Source organism: Nyctereutes procyonoides, unplaced genomic scaffold (assembly GCF_905146905.1).
Source record: "Nyctereutes procyonoides isolate TBG_1078 unplaced genomic scaffold, NYPRO_anot_genome, whole genome shotgun sequence".
Classification (NCBI taxonomy): domain Eukaryota; kingdom Metazoa; phylum Chordata; class Mammalia; order Carnivora; family Canidae; genus Nyctereutes; species Nyctereutes procyonoides.
The window spans coordinates 1,132,138-1,157,938 of NW_026575144.1; the positions used below are offsets into that span (position 1 = coordinate 1,132,138).

At 34.9% G+C, this 25,801-nt stretch overlaps 1 protein-coding gene across 4 annotated transcripts in view; it reads left to right on the forward strand.

Annotated features, from left to right (window-relative positions):
* Positions 1–25,801, forward strand: part of CTNNA3 (catenin alpha 3) — a 1,663,516-nt gene that overhangs the window by 1,087,424 nt on the left and 550,291 nt on the right. For all 4 annotated transcript variants that reach the window (XM_055308926.1, XM_055308927.1, XM_055308929.1 and 1 more), the window contains one exon: positions 21,132–21,288. In XM_055308926.1, coding sequence (XP_055164901.1) covers positions 21,132–21,288 — 157 coding nt within the window. The remainder of the gene's footprint in view (positions 1–21,131; positions 21,289–25,801) is intronic.

A 25,801-nucleotide genomic window follows, 5' to 3' on the forward strand; every position in this document is an offset into this window, starting at 1 on the left:
CCCTTAGCAAGGTGAGGCAGTTGAATTCCTGAAGGAAGGTCATTTTGCCAGTATCAAGGATTTGTCAATCGGGTGTAAGTTGTAAGGAAATTTATTTATTTTTTATTTTGCCTTTGTTCCCCACATCAATAGCAAGTACATGGGGCAGGTCTCTTGATCAGGGATAAGTGGTCCACTCATTTGTATCTCAGTTTCTTCTTATCTTAAAGATGACCATCTCACTTTATGGAATGTGATCCCCTCTAAACTATAAACTGCGAAAATGACTTTCATGTATAACCAATGACTTGTATTTTAAGTGAAACCATTTCAAACATATCAGCCATTCGGTCATTTTGTTATGATGCTATTATTGACAGAGAAATTTGATTTTATTGGCACAAGTACCTCATATTTAAGTTTTCTATATAAATGTCCTGTCATCCTAAAGAGATGCTACATTCTAGTTCAGGAATCATGGCTTGTATTTTTATCCTCAGTGTTTAAAACAGTAGGGATTTAATACCCATTTCTGTTATTGGTATTTGTGATGATAGTGTGGTGTGTATGTGTGTGTGTATTATAATAAATAAAAACAAATGAAAAGTAGCTTTCTAAGATGGAGAGAAAATGGGTTAATCCATTTTCTAAGTTAGTAAGGCAGGAAGGAAATGTTTAAAAAATTAACCAGGAGGGCAGCCCCCGTGGCACAGCGGTTTAGTGCCACCTTTAGCCTGGCGTGTGAGCCTGGAGACCGAGGCTCAAGTCTCACGTCGGGCTCCCTGCATGGAGCCTGCTTCTCCCTCTGCCTCTCTCTCTCTTTGTGTCTCTACAAATAAATAAATAAAATGTTAAAAAAAATAACCAGGAACTATTTTACGTATTTCACCTATGAAATTTTAACCTTTTAGATTAGTGCTTTATTCATTCATTTATTTATTTAATAAGTAATTCCGATTATTTATTTTATTTTATTTTATTTATGATAGTCACAGAGAGAGAGAGGCAGAGACACAGGCAGAGGGAGAAGCAGGCTCCATGCACCAGGAGCCTGACGTGGGATTCGATCCGGGGTCTCCAGGATCTCGCCCTGGGCCAAAGGCAGGCGCCAAACCGCTGTGCCACCCAGGGATCCCAGATTAGTGTTTTAAAATTTAGTGTGCCTGGAAATAACCTGGAGATATTGTTAAAACGCAGATTTTGATTCAGTAGTTCTGGGATGGGACCTGAGATTCTGCAGGTCTAAAGTTCCAGATAATGCTGATGGTTCTAGTCAGCCTATGGGACTTTGAGCAGTAAGGTTTTACACAACTCTATGAGGTAATATAATAATGATGACAGCATCTATGATGAGAACCACAGTAGCTGAACGTATATCATTTTATTGGAACAAAAGTTCTGCAAGATTGGTAAGATAGATCTAGTAAGCAAACAAAAATAAGGTAGGTTGAAGAATAATAAAAAAATAAAGCCAGGGAAGAAAACTCACCATATTGAAAACAGGTTAAGCCTGATTGACCGTCTCTCTACAACATGCTTCTTTCCTACTCAGCTAAACTCTAGCGAGGATGAGTATTACTTACATTAAGACAATAATATGACAGAAGACATTTATCTTTTCTTTAAATCCACAGCACCTCCTATCAACAAGATGATTAAAATCAGCAGTTTAATTCATGCTTTCAGTGGTTAGTCTATACAGTGCCATATGCAAGTGATCTTTGATAATTGTTTGACAAGTTTATCAGTTAAGTCTTAAATGCCTGATTAAGTAGTCATGTTTCTGCTCTAGAAGCACTCAAGCTCGAGCTTGGGTCCAAGTCCCTGCTCCGCTGTGTCGGGTATACTTGGACCCAAGCTTGAGCTTGTAAATAAGCCCTCATGTGTTTGCATCAGTGTCGGCTCCTTGGTGGTTTCTCAGATTCGCAATCTTGGGCACAACAGCCGAACTGCTAGAAGAACAAGCTGTCTCCTTTTGGTTATATTGGTTGCAACATTGCCCCCTGAGAACATTGACCCTTCTTGCTGATTTTAATAACCTCATTCTTAAAGCACTGTGAAAAGGGAAACAAATGGGGCCACGGAAGTTTGCCTTGAGTATCTCTCACATAAACATAAGTAAACTACAAAAAGTCTGTATTTTAATGGAGGATTTTCCAGAGTTAATGTTTATGAAACCTTTGTATAGACTGAATTCTGCATCATCACCTATCTTGTATTTTTTTTTGTTTATGTGCTTTAAATTTTTATTTACATTCCAGTTAGTCAACGTATAGCATAATACTGGTTTTAGGAGTAGAATTTAGTGACTCATCACCTACATATAACACCCATTGCTCATCACAGCAAGTGCCCTCCTTAATACTGTCACCCATCTAGCCCATCCCCACCCACCTTCCCTCCAGTAACCCTCAGTTTGTTATCTATAGTTAAGAGTCTCTTATACTTTGCTTCTTTCTCTTTTTCCTTCCCATATGTTCATCTGTTTTGTTTCACAAATTCCACATATGAGTGAGATCATATGGTATTTTTTTTCTTTGACTTATTTTGCTTAGTATAATACTCTCTAGCTCCATCCTTGCCATTGTAGATAGCAAGATTTCATTCTTTTTTAATGGCTGAGTAATATTCCATTATGCCTATATCTTTATCTATTTCTATATATATCTATTCCATATGAAATAAACAGGTGGTAGTACAGATATAGACATAATGGAATATATATTATCCATTCATTAGTTGATGGATATTTGGGCTTTTTCCATAGTTTGACCTATCTTGTCTTTGCATTCAAGAATATTAAACCTTGAATATAGGTGAACTCCATGCCCTCTGACACAAAGATGTGGTCTGGTCTTTGTTACTGTGACCCCAATCCTATTCTTCCTTACTGTTGTTGATCATTAGTTTTCTATGATTTAAGTCAATGTAATTGATACATTTTCTTATATGTTACACACTTGTTTTTATAACTATTGGTCAAACGGAAAAAAACTACTAATATTATTTGGAAAGTGAAAATGATTTCTCTAAAAGAAGAATCTGCCACATATAAATGAATTTCAAGTAAGTCTTTTTCTTGGGGGGGGGAGTGTGAAAATTGTGTCCAACCTAAAATTATGTGCTTCTAATTTAATCTTGAACTTTTGCAATTTACAATTTTGCTTTCCCCAAACCATAATCTGTATCCTTTATTTCCATCATGGAAATTAATGGAACTACCACTAATTAACTCAAGCCAGAGACTTGGGAACTATCCTTGACTCCTTAATTCTCATCCCTCACATTCAACTGGTCATAGTTCTGTGAATTTTGCATGTTAATGATCCCTTGAATCTTGCTTTCACTGCAGCTAAAGCCTCAGCTGGCTATGAAGAAACAGACCACTTCTTCACATCCCTCATCACGGGGACTGTAAATGAGGTTAGAGAATCTAAGGAAGCGTAGTGTCTTTTATGTCAGAAAACCCAGTCATCCTGGAAATTATGCTTGGCCTGCATGATGGAGAGCATCCAGTTCTTCCTAATCCATTACGTAAAATGACATTAGCTCTTCAAATAGACCGTGCCAGCTGCTAAAAGCCATTGTTGGTTTGTCACCTATATTTCCCCAGAGAGAATTTCCTCCTGTTCATAACTTTGTGTCCTACTACTCAATCTAATTTACATAGTCCAACTCCCAGGAAGCAGTCGTACTTTATTCTTGGATTCTATACATAGCGCAGTATATTCAAGTTTGTAATTAAAAACTATAGCCTTATTTTTTACTATGCATGTTATGGCCAAAGCTTGCTGAGCACAAAATAACACTTTAGAATTAAGAATTTTTAGATCTGCATTTAACAAAGAGGGGCTATTTTCCAGTATACAGTATCAGTATATCTTCCTAAGGTAGTATCTATTAATGAATTTATTTGTAACTGAGAATCAAGATTGTTTGTTTGTTTGTTTTCCTTAAGAAGTATACTCACAAAGAGAGTTCTCCTGAATGTAGGCCATTGCTTCTTCAATATCTAATTATTACAATAAGTAGTGCATCGCTGTGGTACTTTGCATGCACCAGTGAATATGCTTCAGCAATTAAGGACTTTAGGTCCTAGACAGTGAAATAAACATCCACAACTTTACGACTTATTGTGACCAAGAAGTAGTCTTCTCCAATGTAGTAGAAAATTTTAAACAGTAATGTTTATAATTATTTAATAAGGAAACATAGTTATTTTTCTTTCCATTTCCAGACTGAAAATGACATTCTCCTCAAAGGCTGACTATTAACTACTTAAAAGAAAATCTGGAAGGTTTTTTTTTTTTGAGTGTGTGTAATAATACCTTAAATTAGTATGGTTAATTTTGGTTTTAAATCATTCCCCAATGTAGTTGACTATTGAGTTCTAAGTAATTGTATAGGCTAGATGTTCTATGCCAAGTTTGACAGATGAAGGAAAAATATACAAAGATTGAATTGCCCGAATTGTAGGCAAAGTTTCCAATTTGAAAAAGGCAACACTACTTCATTCTCAGAGGATTTTCTTTTTCTTTCTCTCTCTCTCTCTGTCCCTTCCTCTCTCTCTCTCTTTCTCTACAGAATTCATAGTGAAGGGGTTAAAGGGGAAAGGAGGGGAAATGAGTGGGAAATATCAGAGAGGGTGACAGAACATGAGAGACTCCTAACTCTGGGAAACAAACGAGGGGTGGTGGAGGGGAGGGTGGGTTGAGGTGCCGTGGGGAATGGGCACTGAGGGGGGGCACTTGATGGGATGAGCACTGGATGTTATACTACATGTTGGCAAATCAAACTCCAATAAAAAATACAAAAAAAATAATTCGTATATATATGTGTGTGTGTGTGTGTGTGTGTGTGTATGTGTGTGTGTAAGATAATTTTATAAAATAAAATACTAGGTGAGAAAGTTTTAATATTTTTTCACTTTCCCATCTATATATTGGTAATTGAATAGATTATAAAACTCTCAAAAAAAAGATTATAAAACTCTCTTTACTTATTCTAATTGTGTGGTAAAATTGGTACAGTATTTTGAAATTGGCTCTTCAGCTTGTATTCTTATTTTTCCTGTTCTGATCTATAGCTGACAAAGTCATATAATTAAGATCTGAAGACATAGGAAAATAACAAATATTTGATTGTGGTAATTCAGTGGGGAAACTGCCATATTTATTTTCACCTTTCTCTAATTCTAGTCCTGCAAGGAGCACTGGATATATAAAGTAGAGAAAGCTTTGTGATCCAGTCCATTAATAGATGATCCTCAGCTTGGAATAGCCCTTGAAAGATTTTAATATGAAGAAGAGATGGCCAATACTTTTCTGTTGAATACAAACCTTATCAGTGCCTCTAGTTTTTTTCTGTGATTTCAGTGTTTAGCTATAAATAAAACAGGATAGACGTATTTTCATCATCCTAGGTACTGGTATAAGGGTTCCTTGTAGGGAGGGACTTGTTCACTTGGGAAAAGTTTTTTTTTTTTGGAAAAGTTTTAATAAGGCCTGCTGGGTAGAAGGAAACTTACACTGGAACCCTAGTTATATTGGGAGGGGATTCTCCACATATGCTGGAGAAATAGCATTAAAACATTAAAATTCCTGCTTTGTGTGAAAATGAGAAGTGTGGATCAAAACTGTATCAAAAGAACTCAGTGTTCACTCTAATGAACATCCCATTACATAATGAGATAAGTACTTGACGAAAAGAAATATTATTTTATGAAAGTATATCATCAAGGAAACTGGATTTGATAAAGCTTCTCTGAGGAAGTGATGTTTGATATGAGCTCTGTTAGATGAATTAGAATTACCTGGAGAAATATAAGCAAGGAAGAAGAGTAAAAAGTTAGAGGGACAATGGCAGTTGTTGCTAGAGGGATAAACAAGTGTCAAATATTTCAGGGCTTTATCCTTTTTAAATTATCCTAAGAGAAAAAGGGAGCTAGGAGCTTCATGAGACTTATGATTTGTAGTTATCAGTTTGCAGAGAGAGTGGCTGGGAGTAGGGTTAAAGCTACTTCAAATGTCTCATTGGGAGATGATGGTAGCAGCTGACACAGCATCCTAAAAATCAAAGTACTAGTCACAGAAGTTTAGGAAATTTCTCTTCTTGGGACCTCTCAGAGGAAGAAAGAATGAGAATAAAGCAATAGGAAAGGGAGAAAGTTATATGTGACTAGTTCAATTCATTTTATACCTTATACCCTATATACATATCTTCTTTACACATTTTGAAAGTTTAGGGAAAATATTGCTCCTTTTATCTAGATTTTCTATACTCATTAGCCTTTATTAAATATTTTTGCATGGATTTTCTCCCTTAAAACCGCTAAAATAAAATATTTTCTGAATTTGTCCTAATATTTTCTACCTTAGATAAATAGAAGGTACACAGCAAATATTTTTTTCAAAATTAGAAAAGGTAATTCCCCTAATGTTACAAGAACTCTAGTTAATGGTTTTAGAAAAAAAAAAAACACAACAAGTTGAATCTTGAGGAATTTCAACTATATGGAGGAAATATCTAATTCCAAACATTCAGAATTGCCAATATGTACTCTCCCCCGTTTTTAACTTTAGCCAACCTCTTATTATAAAACGCATTTTGGCAATTAATGACTAGCTTGCATTTTACCTTTATGTTTACATGGAACTGGATGTTGCAGTAGAAGAAACTTTGTAATGTTATATTATAGTTTTATAAAATTCATTTTAAAAAGGAGGGTTATTAATTTGGCAAAGACATCAAATTAATTTTTAATTTCTGCACTTGAACTATTTGGAAGATAGATATTTCTCCTACTCCAAATTCTAAACTTATTAAATCCCTGAGCAGCAGATTATAAGGATCCAAAAATCCCTTGCCCCTGCTTTCTCATCATTGGAATGAAAGTAGTTTCCATTACCTGAAGTTTTATTTTTTATATTTTTTATTTTTTACCTGAAGTTTTAATATACATTATTGGTTTGAGCATTTTTTAAGGCAAATTTTCTCTTATTTCAGTTTTATGTTGTAAAAATAACAGTGTTTCTGTAGATTCAGTTTTCCTTAAATTCATATTTATTTAGCCAAGGAACATTTTTATAATTAGGACATCAAATGATTGTTGAGTATATCAGAATCTCATATTCTGTGTGTTATGTGTGTTTGTGTATATAGTGTTTAAGTTCTCGATGTACTCTATTTTTTTGTCCCAAACTCTCTGCATGGAAACACATTCATAAAATGTTTAACTTGGGACTAGGTATTAGTTATTTTATTTAGTTAATTAAATTGTACTAACAACCTTTGTAATAAGCATTTTGTAATCATTACAGGTAAGGAAACTAAAGCTCAAAGAGTAAGCAATTTGTCTAAAATCACATAAAATAATAAGTGATGGAATTGGTCTAAAATGTGAGATCTAATCCTAAATTCCATTTTCCTTTGTCTACAAAACCTTACCTTACTGGTGATCTTGATTTGATAGGTTGTTCTGTCTTAATAATTAGTGTAGAAGAAAGGCAAATAAGTTGTTTGATTTTCATGTCAAAATGATTGCCTTTTATAGACTTTCTGGGAAGTATTGTTTTTCTTGTTTATTGCATTTTACATGACCTAAAGAGGTTGCATTTTTCACTTTTTTCCTTAGCAGTATGGATTAAGACTTAGGAAAGCTAATACTATAATATGTAAAGGAAATGTACATCTTTCTTTCAAAACAAGCCATGTATTCCTAGAAATCAGCTTGTCCCCACCTGATAAAAATTACTGAGGGACATGATGCAACTTGAATCTAAGCATAAGTAAGAAAGCAAAAGCCATCTCTTTGGAATTAGAACTCTCAGAAGACAGTGAAAAAGACAGCAGTAGACAGTGAAAAATGAAAGGATAATCATGATTTAAAAAAACTAAATGATGAAGAATTAAGAGGGTAGACATGAAAAATCTAGAGGTCATGGGTGGATAGGCTTCTACTGCCTTATCTAAATAGAAAACTCTTGAACACCCAGCCTCCCTGAATAGTTAGTGCCATCCTTAGATAGGTATAGAGAAGTAAAAGGAGATGGACAAACTGCAATAACTCTGGTTAGATTCAGGACTCGGAGAATCTATTAATTGTAGTGTTATTTAAAGTAAGTTGATTTCCTGTATCTTTAATGAATAAATGCTAAGTCTTTAGTATATGCTAAAACATAAAAAGTAGCATATTTCAGGTTTTTTTGTGTATCCAAAGGCAAGTTAAAACCTCATGAGACTTTTTAGTGTTAGTAATCCTATCATGCAGGGATCATCCCTTCATAGAGTAAGGAGATTACAACAATTGGGAGACTGAAGCTGAACGCAGTCTAATAAATTGTCTGCAAACCTGTAGGAGTCCAGGATGAGTTATGTGTTCTCACCACACCCTTTCCCCAGCCTCACAATGCTAGCATTCAACATAAACAGGTAACTATGGAGATCCATGATGACAAATATTGCATAGCTTACTTAAAATGCAAGAAGAATATCCTGTAAGTGAAATATGAGAGAAGACATAAAATAAAAAGTTATCAAAACTAAGGAAATAGGGGGAAACCAGCACAGAAAGTAGGAAACAAATGGTAGTAGAACACCATTTAAGTACCTAAGAAAAAGATGCATAGAATTAGAACACTGAATTTGATGTCATTATTGTGGTGGTTACAATTCCAAAATTATTATGGTGTTACCAATTTAAGTGAATGTCATATTAATTCTCCTCACATACTAACTTAGATGTTTTTGAGGTGTCATATATCTAGTTATTTTAATTTTCTCTACATGCCCATGACACTGAGGTAATCAGACCTATAGATACTTACACATAACTCATCTTTTTAATCCACAAAGTGCTTTTGTTATATTAACTAAGATTTTAAAGATTATTTGTATCAATACCAATATTGAAATATCTCTGAGGAAAAATTAAATTAGATTTATTTTCACTTTTTTAAGTAATTGTTTTCAGAAATCTTTCAAGAGGAGAAGTAGATGCATCAAATGATAGCTTGAAACCTGTATGTTTAAATCTGATGGAACCTTACTGTAATTAGTGAACTCAAACGCTGTCCCCCCCACTTTCCCCAGTGCTCATGTACCTCTCACTTCTGGGAAAATGAGTCCTAGGAGTGTTAATAAGACTCTTCTGTGGACAGAAAATCAATTTGAAGCAAAGTAAAACTGTAACTTAAGATTCTTGGCTTCTAATCTAGATTTCCTTCTGTAACTTTGTATTAATTATTCCATCTCTTTGTGCCTCTTGTCTTGCCAGTAGAAAGGGAATGAATACTGGTAGGGCCTTCCTCACTGGATTAAAGATGTTAATGCAAATTGAGTACTTAGATTCCTGCGTGAAACATTGCAGGCTATCAATACTAGTCCTATAGTTAGCACACTAGTCTGCCATTCGCGACCAAATTTTAGAAATAAAATAGAAATTCTTTCAAAAAAAATTGTCACATGAAAAGGGAAGGTGGAGGGAAAGGCGTCACTTGTCTCTACAAAGGATTAAATGTTGTAGAATATTTTAAAAGGCTTCTTTATCTCATACTGCAATTTTCCCTAAGGAAGCAAAGCTGATGCCTTGATATCAACACAGAGTTCAGATGAAATTCTGCAGTGGAATCTGTATTAGTTTTATCATTTCAGACTATAGGTAGATTTTGTGAAAAATGCACGGTTTGGCTATGGCAGACCAGGCTGCTCATAAATTTGAGGGCCTTCTTTAAGGGAAAAAAAAAAAGAGTATTTTTTAGAATGCAAAAATAAATGACAACTAGTTATTAGTTTTAAAATGTTGATAAATATCAAAATATCCCCAAATCCAAAAGAGTGATATAATATTGGTATTATTATATAGCAGACGCATCTATGAAACTTTTTCCTTTCTTTTCTTCTCTTCCCTTTCCTTTTTTTGTCCTTTCCCTCTCTCTCCTTTGTTCCTTTCTTCTTTCTGCTACACACTGCCGATTGCCTCTTAAATAACAGCAACTAATTTTGTAATACCAGTTTCTGCACAGAAACTTAGAAGATGATTCAGTCTTTGTTTTTGCAGTTTGAGAAGGTTGAGGAAAGAGTATGAAATTAGGGGAAACAAACATTCTGTCATAATATGATGTCAGCACCACAAGTATGAGTGTAGAAAAGGACATATAAAGAGGTGACTCTAAACCTCTTGTAGCATATTCACTGAACCCAAACCAAATGTATACCTTCGAGTTCCCTCAACTCAATTTCCCTTAGTTGGATCCCAAAATACTTGTGGGAAATTTTACTAGAGCAAAGACCATGTGAAACAAAACAAAACAAAACAAACAAAAAACAAAGACCATGTGAGCACATGTCTAGGCCCTCTCCAGTGTCTTAGATGGGCCTGTTGCAAGTGAGAGGCCCTGGAAATACAAACTTCTGAGACCTGAAGGGAAACAAAAAAACTTGACACAGTCTGAAAATCCTAAATATTATGAATCTAGTTTAGATGGATGAGGGTTTCCCAAGGCAAATGAGAGCAGAATGTAATAAAAATATCTTATGTGATTTAATATTTAAAAATGATAAGGGCTTAGCCCAAGCCATGCCGAGGCTTTGGCCACATATACCACTAGAAAGTGTAGAAGCCTGAAGAAAGGAAAATGGGATTTTGGAAACTAAGCTAGTTTTTCCCAGGAGTGCCAGATAACATGACCCTGTACTGGTTTGAACAGGCATCCACAAGGATGGAGAAATGAAGATCATTCATAAAGAGAATTAGCATCAAATGTAGCCTTTATCAGTGAGCATGGGTAGTGAATGTAGTTGGGATAGCAGACACCAGATACAGAGGAATGGGTTGACGAGAGCTCTCAGCAAGTCCTGGGGCTTAAAGTTCTACTCCTCTAGGTCACTCAACTCATTTGCCTTTTTTTACTTGCCTGACAAAACCCAAATCGAAAAAATCATTTCTTTTTTCTTTTCTTTTTTTTTTCTTTTTTTTTTTTTTAGGTACTCAAATTGGAAAGGAAGAAGTAAAATTATCACTGTTCACAGATGACAGGATCTTATATTCAGAAAACCCTAAAGGTCACACACACAAACATAAACCATTAAGAGTTAATAAGTGAAGTTAACAAAATTACAGGTATCAACTCAATGCACAAAAGCCAAATAAACAATCTGAAATGGAAATTAAGAGAGCAGTTCCACTTACAATTGCATCACAAAGAATAAAATGCTTAGGAATAATTTTAAAGAAATTATTATTATACACTGACAATAATAAAAAATGGCTGCATGAAATTAAGGAATATTTAAGTAAATGGAAGGACATTTTGTTTATGGATTATAAAACAGTAAGATAACAGTATTACCTAAAGCAATCTGCAGATTCAATGTAATCCTCCTCAAAATCCCAACAATGATTTTATAGATACAGGACAAACACTTCTTAAATTCACATGAAATTTCAAGTTACTTCAAATAGCTAAAACAATCTTGAAAAAGAACAAAATTGGAGAACTCTCATTTCCTAATTTCAAAAACTATAAACTACAGTAATCAAATCAGTATGGTACTGGCTTACAAACAGACTTACAGAATTATAAACAAATGGAATAGAATAGACGGCCCAGACATAAATATTTGCATATCAGGCCTGCATTATTTTATTATACTTCACTTTATTGCAGTTCACAGATAATGTGTTTTGTTTTTTGTTTTGTTATTGTTGTTGTTGCTGTTGCTTTATAAATCAAGGGTTTATGAGAACCCTGAATCAAGCAAATCTATTGCCACCATTTTTCCAGTAACATTTGTTAACTTGGCATTTCATGTCATATTGTAATTCTAACAATATTCCAAAATTTTTTTAAACATTATATTTGTTTTGGTGATCTGTCATCAAGGATATTTGATGTTACTGGTGTAATTGTAACACCAGTTACAATTTGTTTTAGGGTGCCACAAACCATGCCCAGATAAGATGACAATTTTAACTGATAACTGCGTATGCTCTGACTGCTACACAGACTGGCCATTCCTCTGACTCTTCCTCTTAGGCATTCCTATACCCTGAGATGCAACAGTACTTAAATTAGGCCAATTGATAACTGTACAATAGCCTCTTAGTGTTCAAGTGAAACGGAGATTTGCACACTCTCACTTTATTTAAAAAATGATTAAGCTGGGCAGCCCCGGTGACCCAGCGGTTTAGCGCTGCCTTCAGCCCCGGAGTGTGATCCTGGAGACCTGGGATCGAGTCCCGCATCAGGCTCCCTGATGGAGCTTGCTTCTTTCTCTGCCTGTGTCTCTGCCTCTCTCTCGCTTTGTGTCTGTCATGAATAAATAAATAAAATCTTCAAAAAAACTGATTAAGCTTACAGAGAAAGGCCTGTCAAAAAGCCAGGATAAGCCAGAGGCTAGGCCTTTTCTGCCAGGTAGTTAGCAAAGTTGTGAATGCAAAGGAAAATATTTTGAATGAATTACGAGTGCTATTCCAGTGAACACACAAATGATAGAAAGTGAAACAGCCTTATTGCTAATATGGAGAAAGTTTGAGTGGTCTGAATAGATCACAGTATGACAACATTTTCTTATGCCAAAACTTAATCTAGAGCAAGACCCTAACTCTTTTCAATTCTGTGAAGGCTAAGAGAGGTGAGGAAGCTGCAGAAAAAAATTTTTGAAGTTAGCAGATGTGGTTCATGAGGTTTAAGGAAAGAAGTCATCTCTGTAAAATCAAAGTGCAAGGTAGGCAGCAGATGCTAATGTAGAAGCTGTAGCAAATTATCCTGAAGATTAAACTAAGATCATTCACGAAGGTGGCTATACTTAACAATGTATTTTCAATGTAGACAAAACAACCCAATATTGGAAGTAGATATTATCAAGGACTTTCATGGCTAGAGAGAAGTCAATGCCTGACTTCAAAGTTTCAGACAGGCTGACTCTCTTGTTAAGAACCAATGCAGCTAGTGACTAAGTTGAAGATATACCCATTTATTATTCCAAAAATTCTAGGACCCTTGAGAATTATGCTAAATCTATTCTGCCCGCTCAGTGAATGGAACAACAAAGCCTGGATGACAGCATATCTGCTTACAACATGATTTACCAAATATTTTAAGACCATTGTTGAGAACTACTACTAAGGTAAAAAGATCCTTTTCAAAATATTACTGCTCATTGGCAATGCACCTGGTCACACAGAACTATGATCAAGACATAAATGAGGGGATCCTTGGGTGGCTCAGCGATTTAGCGCCTGCCTTTGGCCCAGGGAACGATCCTGGAGTCCCAGGATTGAGTTCGAGTCAGGCTCCTGGCATGGAGCCTGCTTCTTCCTCTGCCTGTGTCTCTGCCTCTCTCTCTCTCTCTATGTTTATCATGAACAAATAAATAAATAAATCTTAAAAAAAATATACAATGAGATTAATGTTGTTTTCATCCTTGCTAACACAACCAACCATTCTGTGGCCCATGGATCAAGGAGTAACTTCAGCGTTCAAGCCTTATTAAGAAATATGTTTCACAAGACTATAGCTACTATAAATAGTGATTTCTCTGATCGATCTGGGCAAAGTAAATTGAAAATCTTCTGGAAATATGAAAAAAAAAGAAAATCTTCTGGAAAGGTTTCACCATTTGAAATGCAATTAAGAACACTTGTGATTCATGGGAAGAGGTAAAATATCAACATTAACAGTTTGGAAGAAGTTGATTCCAGCCCTCATGGATAACTTTTGGGGTTCAAGACTTCAGTGAAGGCAGTTACTACAGATACGATAGAAATAGTGAGAGAACTAGAGTTAGAAGTGGAGCATGAAGATGCTGCAATCTTATGATAAAACTTGAACAGAGAAGTCGCTTATTTTTCTTTCACTAACTTTAAAAAAAGTTAACTCCAATATAGTTAATATAAAGAATTATATTAGTCTCTTGGATTATATTAGTTTCAGTTGTACAATATAGCGATTTAACAATTCTATACATTGTTCAGTGTTCATCATGATAAGTGTACTCTTAATCCCCTTCATCTATTTACCCGTCCTCCCATCCACCTCCCCTATGGTAATTAATCAGTTTATTCTCTATAATTAAGAGACTATTTGGGGGTTTATCCATTTTTTTCTTTGTTCCGTTGTTTTGTTTCTTAAATTCCATATATGAGTGATTTTTTTCTCTGACATTTCACTTATATTATACTCTCTAGATCCATCCATGTTGTTGCAAATTGCAAGATTTTATTATTTTTTTATGGTCATTAGTATTCTGTAATATATATATATGTCTACAATAGACACTTGGGTTCTTTTTATAATTTGGCTATTGTAAATAATGCTACAATAAAGACTTCTAACTCTGGGAAATGAACTAGGGGTGGTGGAAGGGGAGGAGGGTGGGGGTGGGGGTGAATGGGTGACGGGCATGGAGGGGGACACTTGACGGGATGAGCACTGGGTGTTATTCTGTATGTTGGTAAATTGAACACCAATAAAAATTAATTTATTAAAAAAATAAATAAACATAAGGGAGTATATATTTTTTCAAATTAGTGTTTTTATACTCTTTGGGCAAATAATAGGGGAATTACTAGATCATATGATAATTCCATTTTTAAATTTTTGAGGAAGCTCCATACTATTTTCCATGGTGGTTGCACCAGTTCACATATCCACTAACTGTGCACAAGACTTCCTTTATCAAAGGAGTTGTTTCATTTGGATGACTAAAGAAAGTGGTTTCTTGAGATGGAATCTACTCCTGGTTAAGATTCTGTGAAAATTACTGAAATGAAAACAAAAGATTTAGGATATCATGTAAACTTAGTTGAAAAAGCAGTGACAGGATCTGAGAATATTTGACTCAATTAAAAAAAAATATCCTACAGTGGGTAGATGCTGTAAAACAGCATCACATTCTATAGAGAAATTGTTTACAAAAGGTAGAGTCAATTTATGAAGCAAACTTCATTGTTGTCTTATTTTAAGAAATTGACACGGTCATCTCAACCCTCAGCAACCACTGCCCTGGTCTATCATCAGCCATCAACATCAAGCAAGACCTTCTATTAGCAAAAACATCAGTCACTGAAAGCTCAGATGATGGTTAGCATGTTTTTAGCAATATTTTATAATTAAGGTATATACATATTTTTTTTTAGAGATAATGCTGTTGTACACTTAATAGACTATAGTTTGCACTGGAAAAAAAATTCATTTGACTTACACTGTTGTAGTTGCCTAGAACAGATTCTGTAATATCTCTAAGTTATGGTTATATGATTTTTGACAAAGGTGCCAAGACCTTTCAAAAGATAAAGAACAGTCTGTTGAACAGATAGTACTGGGAAAGCTGGATATACACATGAAAAGAATGAAGTTGGACCCTTCCCTTGCACCATGTACAGAAATTAATTCAAAATGGATCTAAGATCTTAATATACCAGCTAAAACTGCAGAATTCAAGGAACCATTGGGCAAAATCTTCATGTTACTAAATTTGGTAATGATTTCTTGCATATAACACCAAAAACACAGGAAAGTAAAGAAAAAAAGTAGATCAGTTAGACTTTATTAAAATGAAGACCTTTTGTGTAACAGAGGGCACTACCAAGGGAATAAAAAGGCAAAACTCAGAATGGGAGAAAATATTTGCAAATCATATATCTGATAAAAGATTAATATCCAGAAATATTTTAAAATCCCTAAAACTCAACAACCAAAGAAACGATTGAATTTAAAAATGAGCAAAAGTTTCAAATAGCCTTTTCTCTAAAGAAGATATACAAATGGCCAATAAGGGAGTCCCACGTTGGGCTCCCTGCAGGGAGCCTGCTTCTCCCTCTGCCTGTGTCTCTGCCTCTCTCTCCCTCTGTGTCTCTCATGAATAAATAAATGAAATCTTAAAAAAAAGAAAAGAAAAACAAAAAACAAATGGCCAATAAGGCCATGAAAAATTACTTAACATCTCTGATCATTAGGGAAATACAATGAAAACCACAATGAGATACCACTTCACACCCATTATGATGGATATTATTTTCTTAAAAAAAGAATATAATTTTTGGCAAATATGAAGGGAAAATGGAACTTTTGTGCATTGTAGAAATGTAAAAAGCTGCAGCCATTGTGGAAAATAATATAGAATTTCCTAAAAAAGTTGAATATAAAATTATCATATGATTCAGCAATTCTCTTTTTAGATATACATGTTAGACATTTAAAAGTCAAGACTCGGGATCCCTGGGTGGCGCAGCGGTTTGGCGCCTGCCTTTGGCCCAGGGCGCGATCCTGGAGACCCGGGATCGAATCCCACGTCGGGCTCCCGGTGCATGGAGCCTGCTTATCCCTCTGCCTGTGTCTCTGCCTCTCTCTCTCTCTCTGTGACTATCATAAATAAAAATTAAAAAAGAAAATTAAAAAAAAAAAAAGTCAAGACTCAACCACAAATTTGTAAATCAATGTTCATAGCGGCATTGTTCATAACAATCAAATGGTGGAAATGACCCACTTTTCATCACCAGAAGAATAAGTAAGCAAATATGATATGTACGTATAGTGGAATATTATTCAGCCTTAAAAAGAAATGAAGTTTTGACACATTCTACAACATGGATGAACCTTGAAGATATTATATATGGAAAAGCTAGACACAAAATATCAAACATCATATGATTCCGCTTCTGTAAGGTATCTAGAATAGTCCAATTTGTAGAGAGAGAAAGTAGAATACTGCGTTTCAGGAACAGTTTATAAATATAGTAATAACTATGACTGACATGATTGGTGTACTAAGAAGCAATGGTGAATGAGACATAGTCCCACCCACCTATGAAAGAGGCTCATGTGAAGCAGAAATGTGTATAAACAATCATGCAATACCATAACAATCTTGTTATATGAAAAAAGAGCTTTTCAAACACAGAATACAATTCAGTTACCTGGTTAGAGAGAATAGGTCAAGATTCACAGGATATAGTAACATTTCAGCAGGTTTTTAGAGGTGGGAAACATTTCTTGAGATGGACCAGAGCAGGAAAAGGAACGAAAAAGGATGTTAAGGAGGTTTCAGTGTAAAATTAAAACCATAGTGGTGTAAAGATACATGGTATCACCAGAAAATGGAGCTTAAGACAGTATGGCTGGAACATAGGCTAAAATGAGGTTGATGGAGGGGGGTTAATTTTTCCACCACAGTGAACTTGCAGGGAAGGTTTTTAGACTGTAAATCAGAGAAAGGGAATTTGGATTTTATTTTTGGTCAACTAGGATTCTATCAAAGGTTATCAGCAAAGGAAGGTCACTTCCGCATTTGAAAAAGAAATGTGTTTGTAGTAAGGAGAATGGCTTGGAATAAACCTGGAATCAGGTAACTACTGAGAAGGCTATTAAAATAGTCCTGTTAAAATATAATAAGCTCTTGAAGTTAAAGAGACTCTTTGAAGCGTGAGCTGACTAGGTGATTCACAGGGTTGGGGGGGGATTCTGACATGTACACATCTCTACCATAATCTGAAGAAAAATCCCTCAGAAAGTAACATATCTCATTCACCTTTAGTTATGCATGAAGAGGATTTGAGAACTGTCTTCTTCCCCTCCAGAAATATAACTAAAATGCTAGGAGTGTGACATTGGGAAGAAGATTTCTTCTTCCTTAAAGAGGGTTAGCACATCTTCTGAATTTTGTCAGCTTTTAGATTTAAGCTAAATATTGGGAGACTCAAGTAGGATAAAGTTTTCTCGTAGTGTGCACTGTTGAATCAGATAAATTGGATCAGAAGCAGAACTGAAAATGTCCTTACAAAATATAGCCTGTCTTATATTCATGACTCCATATTTCCACTGAGGGTTCCACACCAGTACTTTAAGAGTATGCCTTTCTGTGAAGGCATAATTTCAGCACAACCACATGTTTACACAGTTGTCCAATTGCAGGGACAATGAAACACCAGAGACCAGAGCCTTTGCACTGTACACAAACGTACATTGTAAGTTAATAGGTTAATAAAACTCTAAAACTGAAGCCAAGGAATATTGTGCAGTAGTTATTTCTAAAAAGAGTGTGTGTTTCCTTAAAATTCAATGTGTTCCCCTTTCATAAAAAAGAAAAGGAAAGAATATCAACATAATATTTTTAAGCAACCAATTTCTCCTCTCCTCTACCTCCAATAACTCGTTGCAAGTCACTTAAGTAAGGGGCAGTAACCCCCCCCAAAAGGGTTACTGAACAGAAAATGATTCTTTTTATTCTTATTGCCCCCCTATTTTGGTGAAATCTGAATCTTGTGTCCAATATTCTGCTACACCATCAACTCCTATTTTCCAAACCTGAAAGCTAAAACAGTCTTCATTATTCTTGACTTTCCTACATCATTTAACCCTTCGAAAGATTTCCTTACTTGTCTCTTTAATACCTTTGTTTTCTACCTCCTTCTTGATGATTCCTTCTCTCATCTTTATCCCTTCCAGTTTATTTTTTCCTTCTATATGTTGCGACTTCTCAAAGGTATGTTCTCTTATTATTATTATCTTCTTTTTCTTACAAATCTTCTCAGAATGAGAATGCCAGGCCAGTAGCATCACTAATACCAGGGAACTTGTGAGAAATGCAAATTATGAGGCCCCAAAGCACATCAGCTGAATCAGAAACTCTAGAGTGTGAGTTCAGGGATATGTGTTTTAACAAGCCTGCCAAGTGATGTAGGCTGAAGTCTAAGAATCACTGCTATGTTATAATTGTCTGGCTTTTGGCTGATTGCCCTACTTGACTGTGGGCTGTTTTAGGAACTATGGTAGACTCTCGGGATGCCTCAGTTGGTTGAACACCAACTCTTGGTTTCAGCTCAGGCCCTGATCTCAGGGTCCTAGGATGGAGCCTTACACTGGGCTTTTTGCTTAGCCTGGAATCTGTTTAAGATTCTCTCTCTCCTTCTGCCCCTCCTCCTGCTCATGCTGGCGTGCTTATACTCTCTCTCTCTCTCTGAAATAAATAGTTTTTTTTTTTTTTTTCAAAAAAGAAGAAACTATGGTGAAATCATTTTGATTGTGATGTCAGTATCCAGTGTAGAGTCTCCTACATTATTGCTATGTAAAACTAATTTGTTTCAATTCATGGACAAATAAATGGCTAAATAAATGACAACTTTTTTATGAGCTCCAATTCCATATCTCAGGTAACTGTGTGATTTGTATGGAGAGCCGAGTCACTTCAAAATCAACTTCTCTAATAGGAAAGTTGAGATCTAACACCTCTCATCAACACTGTCTTCCAAAACAATTGTATGTGTTTGTTTCTGTAACCCTCACTGACTTTTTAACTCTCTGAACTCTCCTCCATTAAGATTAAAATAATTTTTCCCCATTACTCATGGAAAAACCTTAGTAATCATCTTTCTTTGAAGAATAGCTTCATTTATGCTGACCATACAATTAAAATATATTCACCATAAAAAAAATCTGAAAAATTCAGTTACACACACAAATAAATAAAAAGCACTGGAAATTCCACCCATCCAAGAAAACCAATGTTAGTTGGTGTGTATTCATTTCACTTTTATTCCTAGCATGTTTGCATTTCACTGTTTGTCATTTCACTGGAGCATAGTGCTTTCTAATCTACTGCTATTGTACTATATTGGATGTATTTTCATGTCCTTAGAAAGTATTTTCCACAGATTTCTTAATGATAGCATGATACTTTTGGCAGAAATTGACCTATCCTCATCCTTAATTAATTGGAATTTCCATCAAAACCTTTTCATTACCTCCACCCTTGCTGTCCAGGCTCTATCTTACTCCTGTAACCTACTGCAGTAGCCTCCTATGCCAGATGAATTTTTCTAAAGTTTAGTTCTGAGCAAATTGCTTCAAAGTCAAAATGACTCCCCACTGCCTTCCAAATAAGGCCATAGTCCTGAGGAGGACCGTCAAGAACTCCTGTTGATTTCTTTTGCACAGCCAAGCCTCTAGGTGAGACTGCTCACCATTCTCACAGCATTTCCTTTATTTTCTCTCCTTCTGAATTTTCCACTTCTCTGTCCCATCAGTCGTTTCTAATAGTGATTTTACCCAAATGGCTGCTTCAGTGTGAGGCCATGCTACAATCACCACCTCCTACTCTCAACACTGCTCCATTCCTTATCCTCCTTCTCTGGTCTTTCCTCCTTGGTTCTTACAACTACCTAACAGACCATATATTTTACTTACTTAACTTGGTAATTGCTTCTGGGCCTCAACTGTAATAAAAGCTCTATGAAAGCAATGATTTTTATTTCTCTCGTTTATTGCTGTAAATGAAATCTACACCAACTAGTTCATACATAAGATGCACTCAGAATATATTTGAAATTCTGAATGAATGAATGAATGAATGAATGAATGAATGAAAAAATTAATTAATAATGAATATTTACTGGCAAAATTCTGCAAGACCTCAAGGAAGTCAAAGCTCTATCGAGGTGCTTTGCACATAGTACATGTTCACAATGGAGTTGTGCAATGTGAATCCAAATAATCAGTTAAAATGTTACACTTCCCTGAAACTTGTATTTAAAACTTCTGTTGGGGCATATGGGTGGCTCAGTTGGTTAATAAGCGTCTGCCTTTGGCTCAGGTCATGATCCTGGGACCTGGGATTAAGTCCCGCTTTGGGCTCCCTACTCACTGGGGAGCCTGCTTCTCCCCCTGCTTGTGCTCTCTCACTCTCTCATAAATAAATAAATAAATAAAATCTTAAACAAAACAAAACAAAAACTCTGCTTAAGGTGATCCTCCTGCTCTCTAGAGAGTAGTGATCATTATTTGTGATTATGACATGTATTGCATACTGAACTGAGTTATATATTGCCCTTCCCATTGAGTAATAAAGCAGCTCTTTAAAGGCAGATACCAATTATCTTTGAAGCTCTTGCAGTTTTTAGTGCATTGACATTCAATAAATAGTTCTAAAAATAATTAGATCATTGCCACAAATAAAATAATAATTTTAAAAGCAAAGAGTTATTTGTGAGGGCATTTTACCATTTTCCCTGTTGTTAAAGATATACATATTTTATTTTTAAAAGAATATAGTTCTTTTAAAATTTTAAACTCTTTTTAAATTCTTATTTTTTAAGAATAGTTATCTGGTAACTATTACCAAAGAAATCACCATGTGAACATTCTGTATCTTTGCAGATCATTAATGCTGCACTTGCTTTGGCTGCAAGACCCAAAAGTCAAGTGGTCAAAAAAACCATGGAAATGTACAAGCATACATGGGAGAATCATATCCATGTCCTCACTGAAGCTGTAGATGACATTACAAGCATTGATGACTTCCTTGCTGTATCTGGTATGTTTTTGATCTTTTAATTTATACATTTGCTCTTGTCAATTTTCTGAAACAGGATAATTCTGAATATAATTAATTTTATGCAGTATAATGAGACTCTTTTTAATGATCATCTTTCTTGAAGCAAAGTACTGCTATGTGTGATCTACTCTAGGATAATGAATCTCATGCCTTGTAATCCTTACAACTCAACAATTTACAATGTCTCTAAAAGAAACTCCTATTCATAGGCAAAGAATAATTGAAAATAGTAGCTGGAAATCTTAGGCATTCTCTGACTTTTTGAATAAACAATTCTCTCCTCCTTTAATATATTTATATCTTTTGATTTCTTTTCTGACAGAATTTTTCTCCACTCAGAAAAAGAAATATATGTATATTTATTTATATTTATATATTTTATATATAATATATATGCTAGAAAGAAAAAGTCTTCATTGATTTGAGATATCATATATACTTCAACTTCCAGTATATGTATTTAAATAATGGTGATATAATCCTATAATAAGTCTAAACATCTAACTACAGCAGTTACAGATGGGCTTGATTCCATATCAAACCTAGGTGATTCTTTTATCACAGACTGGAATAGCATCCCATGGGATTACGAAATTAGTCTCATAAAGCCATAGTCTCAGAAGCAAAACTCAAGTTTTTGATTATATTTTATAACAGCAAAGAACTAAATACTTTTTCATCTTTTTTTGTTTTCTTAAAAATTAAGCCTCTCGAGGGGGGAGGGGAGGAAATTAAGCCTCTCTTTAAAATAAATTACATTTTTGGGCACCTGGCTGGCTCAGTGAGAAAAGTCTGTGACTCTTGATCTCAGGGTTCTGAGTTTGAGCCCCTTGTTTAGGTACAGAGATTATTCAAATAAAAAAATACATTTTTCCTTTATTTTGAAAGATGTTAGTTGTGATTAAATTTTTTAAAAAATGCATATTCTCATGAATTTTTAATGTCATTTTATCTTTTAAAAGTTTTCTGATATACTTTGTCTAATCTATGGATTTCATTACTTTCTTACGTGTAATATTCTCTTCTTGAACAATAGTTCTGGAAACCTGGTGTATTTTCTTGATACATCAATGAAAAGAAAATGTGTGATAATTATTTTAAAATTGTTTTATTTTTGTAGAGCTGAAAACTTTGAAAATAATAGAAAATGTATGGATGAAAATATTAACATACCTTGATCCCACTATTCATAAATAACAACCATGGATATCTGATTTTTTTCCATCTAGGTGTGTGTGTATATATATATAATACATATTATTTATGTGTTTAACCATATTTATGGTTTTAAATAATTGTGTCGTGAGGTATATAATAAATATTTGGCTGAATTTTCCCACATCCTTATACACTTATCAAAAAAATCTGTTCTTCTTTCATTAGCAATTAGATAAATTACAATTTTAATCATTATAAACAACGCTATGTTAAGCATAGTTTTGTCTGTTTGCAGTCTTCTTAGTATAGATTTTGTGCTATGTGTATCCAAGCAAAATCTTATATTGGGGCAATCTTTCATTTAATTATTAAATGCTAGATTCTGTTTTTAATTAGTTCTTTTGGTTACAAAATGAAGAAACCTTCTCACACTACTCTATGTAAAGGCAGTTTATTATAGGTATACTAATGACACAGTAGGGAGAAGCTCCTGGACACACAAGAATGGGAACTGTAATTGGCCTGTCCTTGCATGATTGGAGCTGTGGGAAGCCTGAGATCTGAGCAAGTCTGTAGGTCCTTAGAGAAGTAGCTCATCTTTTTCTTTTCAGTGCTCGATTAACCTGACCTACCAACATTCTGAGTCTGCTACTTTCTGTGAACTGCTTTAGCACTTCAGCGTGTTTTGCCTACCCATAACAGAAAACTCATATGGAAATTTTCTACATAACAAAAATCTTTAATTACCTCAAGTAACTAGATGTTTAAGATAGTTGATTCTAGACTGACTAGCCCAAACATACAAAGGGCTTGGATAGGAATAGTCAAGATATGGGAGTAATAGAATTTTATAACTAACATTGTTTAGAGTTGTCAGTACAGGATAATAATTAAAAAGTGGATTAATATTTAATGTGTTTCATTATTGTTTTAAAATTCTCTACAGATGATGCACTTCATTATTTTCTATACTCAGGGCGAATTGTTCCTACTTTCCTGCCCTTTGGATGCTCTAGTTGGTAGTGGTCTATGGTTATTAATGACCTATATTGACATCTCTGGATTCTACTGACCTTCCTTCAAGGTTGTATCTCAGAGCATTACATCTCAAAGCATCGTATAATGCTACCTAAAGCAGGAAGGCAAGGTAGCTTGTTGACTTTATCAGGAGGAAATCTTTACTGGGTGGCTTCCATCAGACTTTTTTTATGTGTCTTAGGTCAAAACTTGTTCCTGTACCTACCCCTGCACCAACTGCTGGCAAAAGGAATTGGGATTTCCATGATGGGCTTAGAAGGGTGGTAAATGGTTAATAACTGACTAGGGGCCAGAGGAAATGGTTTTCCTAATTTGTAGCGCTTCCTGATTTCTGTGCCATAAATACTGTTATATTGGCAGGTTTTAAGCTACCAATTGATGTCACTGAAGAGATGCATAAAAACAACTCTTGAGAGTTGATATAACAGATTCTAGCAGATTACTGGGCTTAGACTGGTCATAATTCAACCTTTCTGACTAATTACTTACCCTGCCAACAAAATCAGAAGTCTCTTCTAACTCTGGGAAATGAACTAGGGGTGGTGGAGGGGGAGGAGGGCGGGGGGTGGGGGTGAATGGGTGACGGGCACTGAGGGGGACACTTGTCGGGATGAGCACTGGGTGTTATTCTGTATGTTGGTAAATTGAACACCAATAAAAATTAATTTATTAAAAAAACAAAAAACAAAATCAGAAGTCTCATGAGCAGAGAAAGAAGGGAAAATGGCTATTGACTAGAGACAAGATTTGTCTACCTTAGGCACTCAGTGGCATTCACTCCTTTCTCAGATTTCTTTGTTTTCACAAACTTTTTTTTTAAAAGATTTTATTTATTTATTCATGAGAGACACTCTCCCGAAGTAATCCATTATTGCTCAATTGCTACTTAGGTTTTGTTTTTGTTTTTTTTTTTTTTTTTTGCTACTTAGGTTTTGAATAACTGCCTATACTTTCATGACTAAAGAATAGTTTGGGCATGTGAACTGGAATTTATCATGCATCATCCCATGTTCTCACAGGCAAGTTCTTTTAAGATGCTCTCATTTGAATGAACAATAGATATCCTGCAGGACTGTTGTTTGAACATTATGAAGTCGATTTTTAGAAAAGCCATAATTAGGAGTCCTCTTTTGACTTTGTCAAAATCAGATTTGAGAATTTTTATCAGAACTTTAAGGTAGAGCTGGAGTAAACATCAGTAATCTTACTGATGAAATAAATAGCACTAAGGGCTTGCATCTTAGACTTGTATATGAAGGTAATTAATATTTCCTAAATTCTGAAGATGCCCTAGATATGTACTTACAAAGACTCTGAATGATAAAATAGACCTTTAATAAAGAATTTTCTAAAATTGTCTCACTGAACATGTGTTCACACACATATGTTACCATATGATTTGCAATAGACGCAACTTTCAGAAACTTTCAGCAAAAAACAGAATCAAAGTTATTACCAGCATTTCATTTGTATTTAGTTATTTCTGGGCAGTGTCTCAACTGTATGCACATTCATTTAATAGGTGTAATTTGGATAAATAAAAATCCTTAATATGGTGGATCTTGTGGGAAATTTTATTGATTAGATGAGGGATTAGAAGAAAAGTTTCTCCTTGACATACAATACTCCCCCACATACTTGTAATTCTAAAATATGCTCCTGAGCATTCTGAAAAGACCAAAGTCTCTAGCGAGAGATGAGGGTGTTTTAGGCAGGAAAAGCAAGATGCTTCTTACCTACATTTTCTCCAGAAGTAGGAGAAATGAAAAAAAGTATGCCTCCTTCTAAATACAAGATCTGAAATCATGAAGTCATGTATCTGAGCTTGCAAGTTTGTGTTGGCATAGTTTTAGGGACTTTAATAGCATCCTGGAGAATCTTAACAGAACAGTAAAAACCTGTGCTTACAGAGTGGCTCCAGAGCTTGTGCTGTGAACAATTTATGTATATTTGAGAAATACAGCTAAGAATTACATTCTCACGAAGCATATATAATTCCTACTAAGATTTCACCACTAAAGGAAATCCTATAGATGAGGCATCAAGATAGTGGACTATATCCCGTATCCCTAAAATCCATGGGAAACAAAAGAAAAGAAGAGTCTGGAGGGGGTTAAGTATGCTTAGGATTGATGATTTTGTCATTTCCTACCAAATTTATGATCTTAGAGAAATAACTTCTACTCACTAAATGCCCTTCTCTAAAATGTTCATAATTATATCATTTTGCTATGGTCTGAAAGTTTGTGTCCTCCCAAATTCCTATGTTGAAACCCTAGTGCCCTACGTGAAAGTA